This window comes from Indicator indicator, chromosome 20 (genome assembly GCF_027791375.1).
Source record: "Indicator indicator isolate 239-I01 chromosome 20, UM_Iind_1.1, whole genome shotgun sequence".
NCBI lineage: Eukaryota > Metazoa > Chordata > Aves > Piciformes > Indicatoridae > Indicator > Indicator indicator.
This window is the reverse complement of record NC_072029.1, coordinates 2,683,957-2,702,737: the sequence shown is the minus strand read 5'-3', so window position 1 is coordinate 2,702,737 and position 18,781 is coordinate 2,683,957. Positions and strand designations below refer to the sequence as shown.

The 18,781-nt window shown below is 46.7% G+C and overlaps 1 protein-coding gene across 2 annotated transcripts in view; it reads right to left on the bottom strand.

Annotated features, from left to right (window-relative positions):
* Positions 1-8,133: 8,133 nt before the first annotated feature.
* WNT3A (Wnt family member 3A) overlaps positions 8,134-18,781 on the bottom strand; it is a 95,069-nt gene continuing 84,421 nt past the window's right edge. For both annotated transcript variants that reach the window (XM_054390027.1, XM_054390028.1), the window contains exons 3-4: positions 12,272-12,537; positions 8,134-8,613 (exon numbers count right to left, since the gene is read on the bottom strand). In XM_054390027.1, coding sequence (XP_054246002.1) covers positions 8,134-8,613; positions 12,272-12,537 — 746 coding nt within the window. The remainder of the gene's footprint in view (positions 8,614-12,271; positions 12,538-18,781) is intronic.

Below are 18,781 nucleotides of genomic sequence, written 5' to 3'. Positions count from 1 at the left end.
GAGTCCCACAATCCTTGTACTGAAGATCTTCTTCCTAAGATCCAATCTATCCCTACTCTCCTTCAGTTTAAAGCCACTCCTCTTATACTGCTGCTAGACACCCTTATGAAAAATCCCTCTCCAGAGTTCCTGTAGGATCCCTTTAGGTACTGGAAGGCAGCTCTGTGGTCCTCCAGAAGTCTTCTCTTCTCTAGGCTGAACAACCATCCTCACAGAAGAGGTGTTCCAGCCTTTGGATCACCATCATTTCATCCCATGATATGAAAGGTGGGAAAAAGACTCAAAGACAGGTTAAAATTAATGCTTTTTTTTTTTTTTTTTAAATTTTCATTATAAAGTTAACATGTCTATCAAACTTAACTGGTAACAAAAAAAAAAAAAAAAAAAAAACACAAAACCAAAAACCAAAAAACAAAACAACCAAACAAAAAAAAAACCCAAAAAAAAAAGAACAGTTACAAGACATCTCTAGTGTGCTGTCAGTAGAAAACAGGGTACAAGCCAATATGAGGTCATAACACAACAGCAGAGCAACAACACTGTCCCAAAGGAGTTATTTCTGCAAATATATACTCTTACTAATATATACATTTATTCATAAAATAAATAATCATGACAACAACAACAAAAAAATCATCATCATCATCATCATCCTCAGACTTAACAAAATACTGAAGGGGGGAACAGACAAAAATAAAAACAAACCAAAAGAAAACAAAGGAAAAAAGGAGAGAATCCTACTTTGTACAATAGCTTTGGAATTTCAGGTTGTATCATACATGCAAACTGTACAGAGGGGTGGTGGGGTGGGGTTGAGGGCAGAGGCAGGCTTGGGGAAGGGTTGCAGACAGTGATGTAGCTTTGAAGAAGGTGATGTAATCAGGCAGACAGTCTGTGGGAAGGGAAAGCAATAGTGGAAAACAACAACAAAAAAACCCCAAGAAACCCACCCACAAGAAGATACTTGTCCTTGACTGCTGGACAAGCATGTTTTGTACCATGGGGGGAATCCCCTGGGGTGCTGCAGGTCTGTGCTTTACGTCTTCCACGCTGCTGGTGGGCTTGTCAGATAGTCCAAAGCTATGACAGGTCTTGTTTGGGCAGGTTTTGTCCTGGGAGTGACAGAAAGCAATGCCATAAGAGATAGATCAAGAGGGTCTCCACTGAGATTAAGAGGGGTAAGGCTGAGCTGCAGTCAGCAAGGGGCAGGCAGGCAGTGGGGCAGCCAGGGGTTGGTCAAATGCAGGCCAGGGGGGAGAATTTCATCACACACAGGAGGAGTTTGGAAGTTTTGGGAGCCTGCTTTGAAAAGCCTCAGGCCTCATACGCTTTCTGAGTGGGAAGAGTTGGGAGCAAGGGGCTCTGACGGCATGGTGCCTTCCCTCAGAAGCTTGGGTGATGCTCAGCCTGTGTCTGTAGCAGATGTGCCTTCAGGATTTCTGGTGGAGTGGGATGAATAATGAGCAATAAATAAATATTAATAAATAACAATAATAAACTTGGAAAAGGAAGGAAAAACAAGGAAAGCCTGTCCTCACAGTTTGCTCACTCTCCACTTCCATGCAGGGCTGTCCAAGACCTCCCCTGGTCCACAGAACATGTGTGAGAAAAACAAGGTCTACAGAGACAGTCAGGGTGACCAAGTCATACTCTGCTTTAAAGTCTTTAAACACATGAGTCAGGCATCTGGGTAGTGGGATCCAGCTGACAGATTAAGACACACACTTGTAGATGTCCACAAGAGTGTCTCCATGTGAGTCAGACAGCAGAACACCCACATCTGATGAGCAGTCAGTGGAGTCCAGAGGGGGTTTAGCTTGTCCTCCAGTGGACACAAATGTGGCCAGCAGAATTGTTCTCTAGCCTCCACTGCTTATGGACTTGGAGCTCTACTGAGTTGCTCATTCACAGGCATCTATTGGCATCTAAGATGCCCTGGGATTTCTGAAGCATCTGCATGGATCCTGCAGATACACCATGGACCTTAAGGGAAGCCCAGACTCTTCCAAAGTAGCTTCTGAAGTCAGTGGGGTACCCTGGAGCACCCAAATGGCTTTAGACACCTGTCTTCAATAATTCAGTTCAAGGCCAGATGCTGTGTTTGGGCAACTGGAGCCCATCACTGGGCTTGCATGGGAGTTTAGCACCCAGCTCACATGGAGGTACCTGGATCCAGCATCTCTCTTTGCATTCAGAATTCTACCCCAGGTACCACTGCCTGGGAGTCAACAACAGGCCTGTGTTTTGTGCTTGACAAAATCTCCCCCAGCTTGGTGGAGATGCAGCACAGGCACCTCTGGAAACTGCAGCAAAGTGGAAGTAGAATGATTTGGCCATAAAGACACTGGAAGTGTCAGGAATGGGGACTAAGCACCCCTTTCTCAAAACAGAGGCCACAGGAGCTTCCATTATCCCACTAAGTGGAAGTATCTGCACTCCTGGAGGCCTGAGGCAGGAGGGTTGTGTCCCCTTGATGAGAAGTGATGAACTCTAGATCAGTAACTTTTGTTGGAGCACAGAAGGTTGGGCAGGAGGTATGAGCTTGGAGTGAAACCATGAATAAAACAATTAGGCAAAAAAAGCAAGACAGATGCCACTGCTGCTGCTCAGTGAGAGAAGGGAAATCTAGAAAGAGGTTCTCCCACATTAAGAAGTCCCTCCTGTAACAGCCAAGATTTAGCTTGTGGGGAGGTAGAAAGTAGGAGACATAGAGCTATAAAGAAGAGAAGAGATCTCATCCTACCCAGCTCACCTTCACTCCCTTTGTCTAAAGCTCTCTCTCCAGTTTCTTGTCCAAGTAGCTGCTTGGGCACAAACCTGACAGACCCAAGTGAGCATCCCACTCATTTGCTACACCACTGACATCAGAGCTTTGCCTCCTCAGCAGCAGGCTCAGCTCTGGAGCAGGTCTCTGGAAGACCCAGGAGTGGTTTTCCTCTGGGCAGCTCATTTAACCAGGTCCAATGGCAGTGTGATCTGGTGCCTTCCCATGGCCCTGTTTTGTCCTCCCAAAACAATATCATCAATGCATCAAGAGAGGCCTGGGGCAATTTCTACAGTGCAAGACCTAGGACTGAATGCACAACTCCGAGCTCCTGCAGATTGCTGGTGCTGTGACCCTGAATATCCCCAAGAACACCAAACCCCAGACTTTCAGCACTGAAACCCCTCTTGGAAGCTAAAAAAGAAGTGACCCAGAGCTCACAGAGTTTCTCTTGTACTTGAATTCAAGGATGGGGACATGAAGATACATGGTGCATGTATTATAAACCATGGACATCCCTGTGGTAACAGATCTGAATGCACTGAAAACTTCAAAAATATTCCAGATCAAGTGGCTCTCTGAGGTTTGCTGATGTAGAAGACCTCCTAGGTTCAGCTAAGACTATGACACTTCAAGGCTGGTGTGGCTGGTGCTGAGTGGGAGATTCCTACCATCTTGCTTCTTGTGGTGTGGTTGTCTCTGCCCTTCCCTCGCAAAATTAAATCCTGACTGCTTTAGTTCTCCACATGAAGCCCCTTGTAAGGAGTGAAAACAACTCTGGAGACTTCAAGATGCCTTGGAGAAGACTGTCAATGCTGACAGGGGTCAAGAAAGAGAAAATGTCATGCATTTCCCTCCCCATGGTTTTGTTTGTTTGCTTGCTTGTTTTTTTTTTTCTCTGAGAAAGAGAAGTCCCCAAATTCTGAACTAAACTAAACAAGGAGGAAAAAAAAGGCCAAAGGGAAAAAAAAAAGCTCCTAACTTTTGCATTTCTTTCATAGAAAGAAAAGAGATGAGGTCCAATTCACCCCTTGCAGGGAACTCCACTGTCTTTCATGAGGTTGGACGTGGAACTGTTGAGCTAAAGGAAAGGTTGGATAGCAGCATGCAAGAGGATGGAATCCTGTTTCTTTTTTTGTTTCTTTTTTTTATATCTGTGTTGCTTGGTATCATCTCCCTTTCCCCTGGGACTGCCAGACACATCCCCAACACAAACCATCTGCCTGAGGACAAACCTCACCAGAAGCAAAGGCTGAAGGGAAGAGCACCATGGGTCATGGAGGTTGAGTTGGCCAGCTCCAGCTTGTGGGAAATGTTCTTTTCCTTTTGATTTATAGACTGGTGCATGACCCAGCTCAGCTGAGATGGAAGGAAAGTTTTGGTGGAAAACAGGTGAACAATTCAGTTGCCTGCACATCTTGTGTCATTTTGGACATAAGCTGTGACATATCTTCCCAGGTTTAAGACTTGGGAATCTCGTGTCATTAAAGCAACAGCTGGATTCCCAATAGGATGTTGGAGGGCATCTAAAATGTCACCAGATGCTTGCAGTATTGAGTTAAACCCTAAGACCTCTTGGTAAGGAAGGCTCTGCTTTCACAGAACGGAGGAACTTGAGGGAGAAGAAGGCTCTGGGTTGTATTTACACCATCTCCTACATGAGGCCCAGTGCAGACATGATGATGTGTAGGAAGGGATGACACCTCACCCATCATTGACTCAGCCTTTTGTACCAGTGGAGTGGCAGTCCTGACCTCAGACACCTGGGGTGGGACTTTAGTTTTCCAGAGACACTTGCTGGATTCATGTGGATTAGGTAGTGATGGCCCAGGTCCCTTCTCCAAAGCCCTGGGGTCAGACACAGGCCTAGCCCATGCACTCAGCATGCTCCCAGACCTCTAGCAGGCTCTTTCTCTTCCCTCCTCATGGATGGGCAGAGACAGATCCAGGACTAAGACCCTCAGATGCAGGGCGATTAACAGAATTCACACAGACATTTTTCAGTGACTTTAGTAGCAGCTACTCAATCCCTTACATCATATCATTATGGTGAATAACTAATTACATAATCAAACCAAGGACATATGCATAGGCTTTGTTCAAAAATCCCTTGAATAGGGTGGAAGTCCACAACCACTGTGCTGTTTCAAGCCTGACCCCAGCTTTGAATGAAGGAATACAACTTCCAGCCCATCTCAGCTGATGATCAGATTGCATCTTCACCTCCTTGACTCATGGTGGACTTCACATCATCACTACTGTACCCATCTAAGAGCTCATCATCATCATCTTGCATGAGCTCATCAGCTAAAGTCAGAGGAAAGACAGAGGTACACCCAGAGGGCAATTTACCAAGCATAGCTTAGATACCATCCTAGGCTATAATGAATCACCTTCTGGACTCGTTTGTTTCTTGCCATCAATCCTAGCAGAAAACTAGATAAACAGCTTAGAGTAGATGCCATGGCCAGAAGAAATAGATTCCACTGCTGCAGTCAAAATCTGTTCATCTTAAGAGGCAATTACTCAGCAAATGCCTGGCTTGTTTCCCACCCCCCTGCCATGCTTCCCAAAGAGCTTCACCTGGTCGTGATGTTGGCCTTGGATCTGATGCAGAAGCAGGAATGGTGAATGTTGGCCTGCTGTGGATGGGCTGGGGTCAGTCCAGCTTCCATGCATGGAAGACAAATCCTTCAACCCATTGGTATGAAAGAAAGCAGTTTGAAACCACTTTGCTTAAAAATGTCAGAGTAAATTGAGTTGTGGGTGTGACCCTGCTGAAGTCAGTGGATTGAGGTCTTCCCTTGTCCCATCTTTTCCAGTTCATCAATATCTTCCACCACATCTATGGTTTTCTTCAGCCTTTGCTTTCTTGACAGCTTGTGTTCGAATGTTGGTTACTGTGGCAATTTCCCCTTGCAGTGGCTTCCTCCTGTGTTTGCTGTGATGATCAGGTTTGCCTTTTTTTGTCCCTAGACTGCATCACAAAGATCAGTCATACATCCATTAGTTGGTGTATCATTCTCCCAGCCTTTAGGGACCTCTTGCTCTCTACCAGTTGGTGTGTGGCCACCCCTTGGGTGCAAATGTTTGCATGTGCAGATACAATTGATTGGTTTTCTCTCCATTTTTGTCTTTGTCTCTCTTGATCACTTCCTCTCCCCTTTCCTCCTTTCTGTGTCTCTGCTCTCTTTTCATTGCAGCTTCTCTTCGCAGAACATTGATAGTAGTGCCTCCATCAATAAGCAGAGCTTGCTTGTGCCCTTGGGCACAGCCCTGAGCCATATGGGTGATGCATAAACTGCACCAGCCTAGGAGTAGTCCCAGGAGACGCCATGACTCAGTCAGCCCTTGGAGGCATCATTTCTTCCTGTTTTCTCTCTGAAGGGATTAAGCTCTGTTTATTCCCTGCCTCTTCTGCATATTCCCTCCTTTGGTTCCCAGGAGTAAGCTGACATGCAGGGAGTGAAGAGCACTCAGATATCTCTATACAGGTACCCAGGTTTGAAGTAGCCAGCATTTGTGATTATATTGCCATGAAAGAAACCTCTTCTGGGACACTGGGAGCTGGATGCCCCATTTCCGTTCCTGCAGTGAAAAGAAAGAAAAAAAAATGCCAATCCACTGTCCTTTTCCCAAGATAGGAACCCAAACATATGGGGAAGGCAAGGAGGATGCAGGACAGGTGCATCTGAAGTCCATATTTGATTCATCACTCATTTGTACCGGTATCTGACAAGAGGAACTCAAGCAGTGTTGTAAATACCAAGATGGTGGTCTGAAGCTCACACTCGATGCCCACATGGCTGAAGTAAGCCTTGATGTCCATGGAGGAGGTGAGAGCCATTTCTGTAAACTAGCAATCCTGATCTGAAATCAGAAGTAGAGCAGCATGCAAAAAGGAGAAGTCAGAGGGGGCAGCAGAGATGGGCCAGCTCTGCAAAACTGAGATTTGCCTCTGTGTCCAAAACTGCCTAAATTGGGGTTCAGTCTGCCTTTTGCGCATGTAAGCCTGTGCCACTTTTAGAGAATGGCTGCAGAAATTAAGTCTGGAATGAAATTTGGCTCGAGCCTGAAACTGTTCCAGCGTGTGGGGGGTGATGAGGGTGGGTTGGTTCACCATCACATGGACTAATGGGTAAGGAGCAGTCCTTCAGAGCCATGTTCCTCACAGACTTGTGGTCTAGGGCTTTTGCTAAGTGCCCAGAGGGTACATGAGGTACAGAGAGCAGATGGACTAAGTGCACTTTCCACTGCTGCTGCTGCTGAATTTCTGTAGCAAGATGGGAGGGGTGAACACTTCCCCTTTCCTCCTCTGCAAGGAGAATTTGGGATACTGAGGAGCTGGATGTCCTATGCCCAGCAACCAGTGTCCAGCCCCAGGAGACTTACTCTGCACCACATGTTTCCAAGGAAGACTCATTGGCTGAGCCATGTACTAGGCCACAACTGGAGCAACATCTCTGTTCATGGGACTGTCTCCTCCTCAAAGCACAGACCAAGTCCTCTTCACTTCACGTGTCAAGCACTGAGCTTTGCCATACCGTGAACACCACCTGCGTGCCCACAGGGCATCTGCAGGAAACCATCAACAATTCTCTCTCTTTCCCTCCTTCTTCTCCTCCCTCTCTACAGGAGTCACTGAATCCTGTGTCAAATATGTCAGAAGCTACTCAGAAGATCCACTCAAAGAGACTGCCCACTGTAGAATAAGTCTGTTCTGGATTTGTTGACTTCTCTGGTTCCAGGGTAAAACAAAGGAGTATTTGCCTTAAAAAAATAATAATAATAATTAAAAAAAATCATTAATTTATTCTGCTTTTATTTCTTTTGCTGTTGTTGTTGTTGCTCATATTATACACAGAGTCTGGCCGTTTAAGGTATGTAGATAGATGTCAGGAGGCTTTAGTGCTGCTGTCCAGCACAGCCTCTGCCTGGCTGAGGAAAAAGGACATAGGCAGGAAGATGCAAGTCTTTCAAAGGGCACTTAATCACAGGAGTCACTCCAGGTGGCTGAGAGCAGAGCAAATCCATGCTTTTGCTGCTGCTCTTCTTTCCAGCTCTGTGTGGCTGGTGGGTTGTAAAACCACTGTCTCCTGCTGGAGGCCTCATTGGGGTGGAACTTGCGTGAATGCCAGATGTGCCTCAGCACAGCCCAGAAGTCATTAGACCTATTCTATCCAACCACTTCTAGCCTTTCTTTTCTTTTCTTTTCTTTTCTTTTTCTTTTCTTTTTTTTTTTTAATTTTAGTTTTTTTATTCTTTCAGTATCAAAACAAAGCAGACTTCTCTCACGCCTGCAACCTCAGAGGGGTTAGGCTCGAATCCGTTTCAGCCCTCGGAGCCCAGTGCAGGGTCCGTGTGTGGTTTTATTTGCAGGTGTGGACGTCGTAGACTCGTATGCACTCCTGGCAGCGGACGTAGCAGCACCAGTGGAAGATGCAGTGGCACTTCTCCTTCCGTTTCTCAGTCCTCGTGTTGTGCCCGCGGCCGCAGCACAGCAGGTCACAGCCATCGATCCCGTGGGAAGTGACATTGCAGATCCTGTCCCGGGTCCCAAAGGAACCCGTCTCGGGGTTGGGCTCGCAAAAGTTGGGTGAGTTCTCGTAGTAAACCAGGTCCTTCTCGGTTGGGGCCTTGAAGAAGTTGTATTTGGGCCTGAGGGTCTCGACCCAGCCGCGGGACTCTCGGTGTTTTTCCACCACCATTTCGGAAGCGCTGTCGTACTTGTCCTTGAGGTAGTCGCCGATGACCCTGAAGTCCGGCTGGGACCACCAGCAGGTCTTCACTTCACAGCTGCCTGAGAGGCCGTGGCACTTGCACTTCAGGTGCATCAGCTCAATAATGGACTGAAAAAAGAGGAGAGGGAGGGTGGAGAAGAAGGAAGTCGTTACCAGCCTGCCATTAAAGCACACAGTTGGTTCTGCTCTCCAGCCAGGATTTCCTGCAGGATTTCCTGGTGTTTTCAGAGATACATTTACACATTTGTGAACAAAACCCAGCTCCAGTCAATGCCCTGCACAGATCCTGGGATTAAGGCAGATAAAACCTCTGAAACTTTCTTGTGTTCATGGTGACTATCCCTGATCCCTACCTGGGCTTTAAACACCTACCAAGGGCTTCCACTAAGGGCTGAAGAGATTTCTGTGCACACTAACTTGTATCTTATCAGTGTTCACTTGTGAATACTGCAGTGCTGTCAAGCAAGAACACAACTAGGCAGAGAAACAACAATCAATCAAAACTCCTGAAACAACGCCTTTGTAAATTAGATGCAATTAAAGAAATATTAAATGTCTTAACATTCCTGCACAGAATTCCATCTTTTACTTCTGTTTCATGCGTACTTCAGCTAACAAGGTTCTAGCCTTGCTGCAGCAATATTCAGGAACCTGAATCACAGAATGGTTTGGGATGGAAGAGAATTTATAGGTCACCTATTTCCAACCCCCCTGCCATGGACAGGGACACCTTCCACTAGATCAGATAGCTCAGCGGTCCATCCAGCCTATCCTTGAACAATTCCAGGGATGGAGCATCCATAACTTTTCTGGGCAGCCTGTTCCAGGGTCTCACCACCCTCACAGTGAAGAATTCTTTCTTATTATTTCATCTATATGTTATATCCTGTTATTTCATCTATCATCTGCACTACCTAATAAAAATCCCTCTCCATATTTGCTGTAGCCCCCCTTTTAAGTAGTGGGAAGGAAAGTATTTTTATTTCTGAGACAGATTTATTATCTTCCTAAAACCACTTCAAAGATAAAAAATAAACAGAAGCCCAACTTTTGATTTTTAAAAGCTCAGATTTCAACATAAAACACCATCTTGGAATAAATGGAAAGGTGATTATTGATCCCAGAGGCTTGCTATTTGCTTTTACATCTCATTTAATATAGTCCAGAGGTTTCTAGAGGTGTTGCCCTCCAGTATTTAGAGGTGGGAGAGAAGCCCTTATGCAACTGCCTTGATAATCTGCATTTTCAGACTGATCAGCAAATTTCTGGGTACGTGAACAGACTAGTGCCAGCCTGAGTCCAAAAGATATGCCATGAATCAGCACCTTGATGCTCACCAGGTGCTTTCCTGCGTTATTTACGGAGTATCACCCGCCACAAAGCAGCTTGTAATTAGCAATGAGAGAGAACCACAAGAGGTTTGGTTCACATAATCATGCTGAACTTAATCAAAGCTTCTGGCAGAGTGGAAGGGTTTGAGTTCATATGGGAACTCATATGAAACACTGCCTATGGCTCAGGTTGAGCTGGAAACACTTGAGTATGGAGGTCTGGAAGAGCTGTGCCTTGAGTGCTGGCGTGGTGAGAATGGAAAGCACTAGGGCTTTATAAACCAGTAGGATTGCAGTAATGGTGTGACATCTGCTAACTGGTGAAGGGTCTAGAGACTGGGTCTGATGAGGAGAGGCTGAGGGAACTGGCATCATGTAGTCTCAAGAAGAGGAGGCTGAGGGGAGACCTTGTTGTTCCCTACAACTCCCTGAAAGGAGCTTGCAGTGAAGTGGGAGTGGCCTCTTCTCCCTACTATCAGGTGACAGAATGAGAGGAAGTTGACTGAAATTGTGCCAGGGAAGGTTTAGGTTGGATATTAGGAAAATTTTCTTCACAGAAGGAGTGGTCAGACACTAGAACAGGCTGCCCAGGGAGGTGGTGGAGTCACCATTGCAGGAGGTGTTCAAAAAACATACAGGCATGGCACTTTGGGGCATGGTTTAATGGCCATGGTGGTGTTAGGTTGATAGTTGGACTTGATGATCTTAGATGGCTTTTCCAACCAAAACAATTCTATGATTCTAATCTTTGACATCTCTAAAATGTCCAAAAGCCATCAATGTCAAGTAACAAAACTCACAGTCTTGTTACTCACTGAGATGCTTGCTCAAAGCTCAATTTTCCTACAGAGTCTCACTTTAAGGCAGATATCTCTTTCCCAGTTTACCCAGCTTCTCTACAGTCCTGTTTGTCTCTTTGTCCATCCCAGCAACTCTCACCAGCAATTCACAGCACCTTGGGCTACCGGGGATAATTTAGGCCAGTGCTGGTGGAACCCACATTATTGTTTGTAGCCACCTGCAGTTTCTGATGCTATTTCATTTGGGAAAGCTGTATTCCCTATTTCACATGGCTTATCCTGTGATCTGAGGTGGGATAACTCCATCAGGGTTTGACAGTGTCCACCTGAGGAGCTCACATCTATGTCCTAGTCTGTCTGAGGATAGCTGATTCCTAGCACAGAGCAACTGTAGTGGCTTTGTTTGAGCTCACTCCACAGTCACACGTCCTCCTAGGCATGTGTAAGGCCTTCTGCTCAGGGAACAAGACCTTATTAATCTCTTCTGATTACAATGAGGTGTCTCCCTTCCACTGAGGGTTAAGGTGTCTCAAGTTTAGTATGTGAAGAAAATGCTGTGAGCTCAGAGAAGCTGTGTCATGGCCTCCATTAGCAACAGTTTTGTGGTTCAGTTTTACAAATTGCTTCCTATAGACTATGTTCTTCTGGGATTTATTGGCTACTCTAGAGATGAAAAAGAGAATGGCCTCTTATTTGGGTTGGCCCACCTTAAAGAAAGGATTCATTTATGCTCAAGGCAATCACTGTGATGAGGGCAAGATTTTGTGCTTTCTGGTCCCTTACACATTTTGTTCCATGACTGTTTGAAGTGAAAAGAGGTGAGCTGGTTTTGGGGCAGCAAGACATAAGACTCACATTCCCTCTTATTTTCTTTAAAGAATCCCTGGGAAATAGAACAGTGCTGAGAAGAGAGGTGGTGGGAAATATTCTGCTACTCCTTACCCTCAAGCCTACAGCACAGAGTGGTGACCCCAAAGCAATGGACAGTTTCACTCAAACTAGAATTCAGTTGCCTCAACAAGTGCATCTAATGCCATTTGTAAGCTCCAGGCATGTCTAAGGCATCAACCTTGAGGTGGCAGAGAACCTGGAGGAGACACACAGTCTTTCCCAGTAGCAGTCCAAGGACAGGCTGAAGACTTCAGGACATCCCAGTTTATATGAAGACGCATTTGCTCAGGCAGCTGACTCCTCTCGTGGTCCATCTTTTCTAACTTCAGATGTCCATGGTACAGACATCTCGGACTGTACTGATCACCCTCTTCCTACAGCCAGTGGAGGGGAACAAGCACAGCTAGGGCATCACTGACTGAACCTGCCCCAGTCTCAGTCAAGCTCAGTCAAGCTATCCTAGACCTGTCTGTCTTGATCCATTCTCTACAGAAGGTCTGGACAACTGACTCCAATGTAGACATCTACAACTGAGTGGATGAATTTCCTTCTGGCTTTCACCAATGACATCCACTGACCATCTCCCTGATAAGAACTATCGTAGGGCAGGTCTCATCATTTCATGATGCCAAGATGCCCAGATTTACCTTTGGTTACTCCCGTCAGCTCCCTCCCACCGCTCACTATGGCAGGTAAGAGAAGATTAGCAAGAGCTCAAAGAAGGTGAAGTGAGAATGTCCTTACGGTCCTTCCAGCTTCGTTGTTGTGCCTGTTCATGGCCGAGCGAGCGTCTGGTCTGTTCTCCCGAGCGTCTGCAAACTCCCGAGACACCATGCTGCCAAACTCCACGTCCTCACTGCAGCCCCCCCATTTCCAGCCCTCCCCAGGAGAGCCCTTGTGGCGAGTGTCACAGCCGCAGATGGTGGCTGAGCCTTCGGCGCAGGACCTGGTCACAGCGAAAGCCACTCCCGCAGAGGCGATGGCGTGGACGAAGGCTGATTCCCTGGTAGCTGTGAAAGAAAGCAAGCAAGCAAGCAATAAACAGTGGCCAGTGAAGGGAATGTGCATGGCTTTGATCAGCCTTGTGAACACCTTCTCTTGAGGGCATGGCAGAAGGCCAGGAAACTCGCCTCTTCCCTGTGGTCCAGTTTGGATCTGCTCCAAAGATGTTTTCTTTTACTATGAAATGAGCTTCTGTGTAGACAGGACCAGGCTTGATTCAAGGCCACTGAGGTCAGGCCAAGATGTTTTGACTAAGGTCATCTGAAGGTCTTAGGATAGGGTCATGGCAAAACCAAAAGCAGTGCAACTCTGAGTTTCAGGGAACGTGTAGAATGCTCTGTATGGTGTGTTGCAGGCAGTGCACCATGGAGACGTACCCTGAGCTCCACTCCTGGCTTCACATGCAAGGAGTCTGGGCTGTGTTCCCATAATGTGGAAAATGAAGGTCTACATTTAATGAGAGCCTCCACCCTTAGTGGTGGGACCAGCTCCAGGTAAAGCATCTCCTTCTCCTTGGACTGGGAGACCTGCTGATAGCTGGAAGGTAGGAAAATGCCAGGACAGCCAAATACTCCCCAGTCCTCACTGTGTAACCTGAACATTGTCCTCACACTCTTTTCTGAGGCCACCTTCTCTTTGCTAGGCTACCTAGCTCACTTAGAGACAATGTTCAATATATGGCATGCTGCTTCTACCCAAGGTTTTGCTCACTTGTTGAATTAAACCCTCTGCCAAGGGCACTGGAAGTGAGTTTCTGCCCATTGCCTCAGCATGGTGGGGGGGATCAACCAACAGATGGCATGGCTAGGGACTGAGGAGCCTTAGTCTCTGTGTAGACCTTCCTTCATAACATTTCATCCTTGCTGGAGCTGGGTGGGGAAGAGCAGCTCAGCATTGGCCTGGCTTTCCTAGATGTGTTTTTCCTGCACTGTGCCAAACCCCAAACATTTCAAACTGCTTTACAAATGAGGAATATACCAAAAGACCAAGATTTGGTCTTACTGCATTTCTTCACTTACTAGAAATGACCCTGGATTTCAACAAGCACACCTCAGCAGACACCACTGCAATGATTTTTGGCTTCAGCAAAAAGGCAAGGTCATCAGCACAGCTATTCTCCAGCCCTGGAGGCAATTCTGAGAAGACACAACTGATAAATGGCCTCCCTTGTGCTCCTATACCATTCCCCACATGAGCTCACTTGTACCCATAGACCAAGAAAGTTAGCCAAGAAAGCTTGTTGTCTCTGCTACCTTTCAGATGTTCAGGCTAGGACAGTGCTGAAATATGAACAGATCCACGAAGGCAGAACACCAGGTTGTCGGTAGATGCAACTCCACCAGCTCCTACTGAGCTTTTCACCAGCTGACAAGGTGCCTACTCAAAACCACTCAAACCTTCTCTGAGCTGCATTTTGCTGATCTGAGCTTTCCCTGGGCACTTTGGCTCATTCTTTACCTTCTAGATGCTTCCAGGCTTTACTAAGGTGAAGAGAGTTTCATATGCCAAGCAAAAAAGCCAACATGTTCTTGGGGAGAAATCAAAATTGCATGCTTGCAGAGCAGTCCTGTCTGGATGGAAGTCTTAAGCAAGAACTTGTGCAGCACCACTTTGGGAAGCCTACCAAATACAACATGCAAATCAAGTGATGTGCATGAACTTACAAGCAGAAGGCATGAGCAATGTCCTGGAGCGTGTTGTCAATGTGCATTGTGAGGTTAGTAAGTCACCAAGGGCTAGGACTGCAAAAGGAAAATGTAGAAACCCTCAGCTGCCCAATGTGATCTTGAAAAACCCTTGGTCAGCTTCTGTCCAGCCTGGAGGAACCCAGCTTCCTGCAAATGGTGACTGTGTAGTTCCTGAGCTGTGTGAAAGCTCAACTTCTGAGCATGACCAGAGGAGTCCAGTTCTAACAGGATGGATGATTTGTCATCTTGCACTTGCCTAAGCCCCAAACCTTAGGGGTGGAGAGCTTTTATGACGTCTCCAAGGACACTGATGACCTGTTCTGAGGTCTGTGAAAGGCAAAGGCTTCTTACAAAAGCCAGGGAGATGAGTTGATGGGATGAATGCCAGTACTTTCTGGTGGGGAGGTAGAGAGTGTAATGACCAGAAAAGAGCTGACACACTTTTCACCTCCTCCTGTGGCCTTACTAACCTTGAAACCTTTCCACAGAATCATAGAATGGCTTGGGTTGGAAGGGACCTTAAAGATCATCTGGTTCCAACACCCCCGCCATGGGATATCTTCTACTAGCCAGGCTGATCAAAGCCCCAGCCAACTTAGCCTTAAACACTTCCAGGGATGGAATGTCCATAATTTCTCTGGGGAACCTGTTCCAGTGTCTCTCCACCCTCACTGTAAAGAATTTCATGCTAACATCTCATCTAAATCTCCCTTCTTTCAGTTTAAAACCATTTTTCTTGCCAAAGTCTGGTCTCCTGAAGTCCAAGGTACTGAGCTTGCTGTGCACTCTCCTCACTGCCCTAAGGATCTTAAACTCCAGGATTTCATGGTCACTGCAGTCAAAGCTGCCTTTGAGCTGTGAGGGTGGTGGAACCCAATTCCAGGCTGCCCAAAGAGGTTGTGGAACTCCTTCTCTGGAGTTTCCAAACCTGCCTGGGCATTGTGATTCTGGGCAGTCTGCTGTGGATGACCCTGCTTTAGAGGTCACTTCCAACCCTCACCATGCTGTGATTCTGTGACTCTTTGGCTTGCCCACAACTGAACAAGAAGTTACAGGAGGACAGCTTTGTTGTAGGTACCAAATCCTAAATCCCAGCTTCCTTACCTAAGCTCTCCACTGTTGAATGCCTATAGCTGCAGGAGGGGTTTGATAGGATTTACCTTAAGATGCACCAACTCTACTCAGCTCTCCTCTTCTCAGAAAGAGCCCAATGCCTTTTACAGCCCAGGGATGCCATAATCACTCCCCTGCTTTTGAAATGCAGCCACCCCTGGGGTGGAGTGCAGCCACCACTTAACAGCACACAACAGGAAGCAAGCAGCGTTGTATCTGATGGTAACTACCTGGGGAATGTAGGCAGGCAGAGCAAAGAAGCTGAGATCTGGCCCCGGGGGCACTGAGGTTAGGAGGTTGTCTCTTGAGAAAGTTGTAACTGATCTCTTTTAATGACTCCACGAACTTAGGCCACTGGGTTTACATCTCCTACCCCTAACTCCAGGCACCGAGTTCAATATTGACGCAGATGGAGAAGAGCCATCAGGTGAATCACTTCCTGTCACCTTCTCGCTTGTAGGACTGTCCTTTGATTACTAATGAGAGGAGAGGGTGTGAAATTGTGCCAGGGGAGGTTTAGGTTGGATATTAAGAAAAATTTCTTTACTGAAAGGGTGGCCAGGCATTGGAACAGGCTGCCCAGGGAGGTGGAGGAATCATCATCCCTTGGGGTGTTCTAGAAACATGTGGGCACAGCACTTTGGCTTAGAAGGCATGGTGGTGTTAACTTGATGGTTGGACTCAATGATCTCAGAGGTATTTTCTAACAGAAACAATTCTGTATTTCTATGACCTGACCCTGCTGAGCCCTGAAGAGCTTTCCCCAGGTTGTAGCCGGAGGCCGTGTGGCTGCAGGAATGGAGAAGGAGTGGATAGAGGTAGAGATAAGCAGAAGGAAAGCATGCACTTGTAATGGAAATGAGGGGTTATTAAGGTGCCATATAAAAATGCAGGAGACTCAGCACAGATAACAGGAAAGTGCAGTGTATTTGTCAGGTCCCCCTCATTCCTCTCTGGGTGGTTCTGGTAGCAAGAGACAAGCAGCTTGTTATGACTTGATGAGAGCTTCTGGAAAGTCATCTGGCAAGAGCAGGTTAATAGGGACTAATACCTCATGGGGACGTTGACTTAAGAGCATTTTAACCACTTTGCTTTCAGTGTGGCACAAGGTCACCAAAGCTCTGGCTTCAGCTTGTGTAATTCCTGCCAGCTCCTGAGTTTCCCTGCAGGGCTTAGAGACTTGGACGGCTGGCGTGGACCCTTCTGTTTGAGGGGGGTGGCTATGAGTGAAAAAGGTGCTGAGCCTTGTAGAGGGATTTTAGGGGTGCTGTGTATCTGCCTTCTAATGCAGAAATCTCCAAGTCATTGTCTACTTCTTGAAATTCATGGAATCATAGAAAGGCTTGAGTTGGAAGGGACCTTAAAGATCATCTAGTTCCAACCCCCTGCCATAGGCAGGGATGCCTTCCATTAGACCAGATTACTCCAAGCCTCATCCAGCCTGGTATTAAACACTTCCAGGCATGAGGCATCCACAGCTTCTCTGGGCAACCTGTGCCAGTGTCTCACCACCCTCAGATGGTTTCCTAAGTCTGATCTGTGAGGCTAAGGACACCTGAACTCTGCAGAACACCTCTGACCAGCCTGTCTCAGCAGCAGAAACATCTTGGGATGTAAAAACTCGTGGCTGAAGCAATATCAGTATGGGAATTCAGTGGCCTGAGGATGAGGTGACCTAACATTTGGTTTCCTGCTTTTGCAGGGCTTTTTTTTTTTTTTTTTTTTTTTTTTTATGGGACTTTGGGCAAATCCTTTTGTCAGCCTTTACTCCTATCTCCTTATCTATATACCTGAGGACAATCCTACTTATCTTCAGTTCAGTGATGTCTTCAGCATTGTGGGCAGAAGGTGTTGAAGCTGAAGAGAGGGTCATCAAGTAGTCAGATGAGGAAGGCAAATGAGTAACTACAGGAATATCTCAACTGACTAATATACGAAACCTGTTCTCATGTGTTCTTCTGCCCAGACAGTGACTCTTTCTCTGAAGGACTAAATGATTAACCTCAGGTCAAGGAGATATCCCAGATATGTGGGAGGATGTAGAAGGATGAACATAATGGTTTGGTTTTGTCTTAAAAAGCTATGGTCCCTTTTTACCACCTTGGCACAACAGTTATCCACACCCTTGACACCCTAAATCTTTCCTTCCTCCCTGCACACAGTGGTTTGGTGGCAACAGCAGGTTCCTGGGGAAGGAAAGAAGGAAGGAAAGAGGGAAGGAAATAAAGAAGGAAAGAAGGAGGGAAGGAAAAATAGAAGGAAAGAAAGAAGGAAAGAAGGAGGGAAGGAAAGAGGGAAGGAAGGACAGAAGGAAGCAAGGAGGGGAAGAAAAAGGAGAGAAGGAATGATGGAAGGAGGGAAGGAAGGAAAATGGAAGATGTCTAGTTTGAGGTGGTTCTGGGCTGTACAGCTTGAAAGAAAGGAAGCAGACATCAGCAGCTGGAGAACAGATGGCCAAGCAATAGAGATGGAGCCTGCTCTAAGGGTCTTCCACTTTACTAAATGGTCCTGCTGAAGATGTGGAAGCTTCTTTGTGAAGAGAACCTTAATGTCTCCAGGACAGTTAGTGACTGCTCTGTGGACACAAGCCTGTCATGCCAGCAACTCTTTACCACTCCAGACCTTGTCCCCATCCTTTTTGAGACACAGCCCCTGAAGTGAAACACTGACTTTTGGGCTGCACTGACCTGGCAGTGCTAGGTTATCAGTTGGGCTTGATGATCTTCAAGGTCTCTTCCAACAAAAATGATTCTCTGATTCTATGAAAAGAATAGAATTGTCCTAGGTTACTTCTGGAGATGGATGACAGTGAAGGGAAGAGTTCCCACATCTTAGTCTCTACTCCCAGCCATCATTAGCAAGTCTGCTTTTGAACAGAGGATGCTACTCCCTGTGCCACACTAGGAAAGACTCTGCAGTGTGCAAGCCTTGACTTTTTGACATCTCAGACTTCTTGAGTGTTCCTGGGAGAGTCACTTAGGGGTAAAATGTAGAAAATATCATATCTGCTTAACTGGACTGCAGGGAGGAGACCTGCTGTTTTCTGAGAATGGCTGGAGCACCTCTCCTATAAAGACAGATTGAGAGAGTTGGGGTTGTTCAGTCTGGAGAAGAGAAGGCTCAGAGGAGACATGAGTGTGGCCTTCCACTATCTGAAGGAGGCTACAAGAAAGCTGGGGAGGGACTTTTTAGAGTGTCAGGGAGTGATAGGACTGGGGGGAATGGAACAAAACTAGAAATGGGGAGATTCATATTGGATGTTAGGAAGAAATTCTTCCCCATAAGGGTGGTGAGACACTGGCACAGGCTGCCCAGGGAGGTGGTGGAAGCCTCATCCCTGGAGGGTTTTGCAGCCAGGCTGGATGTGGCTGTGAGCAACCTGATCTAGTGTGAGGTGTCCCTGCCCATGGCAGGGAGGTTGAAACTGGAAGATCCTTAAGGTCCCTTCCAA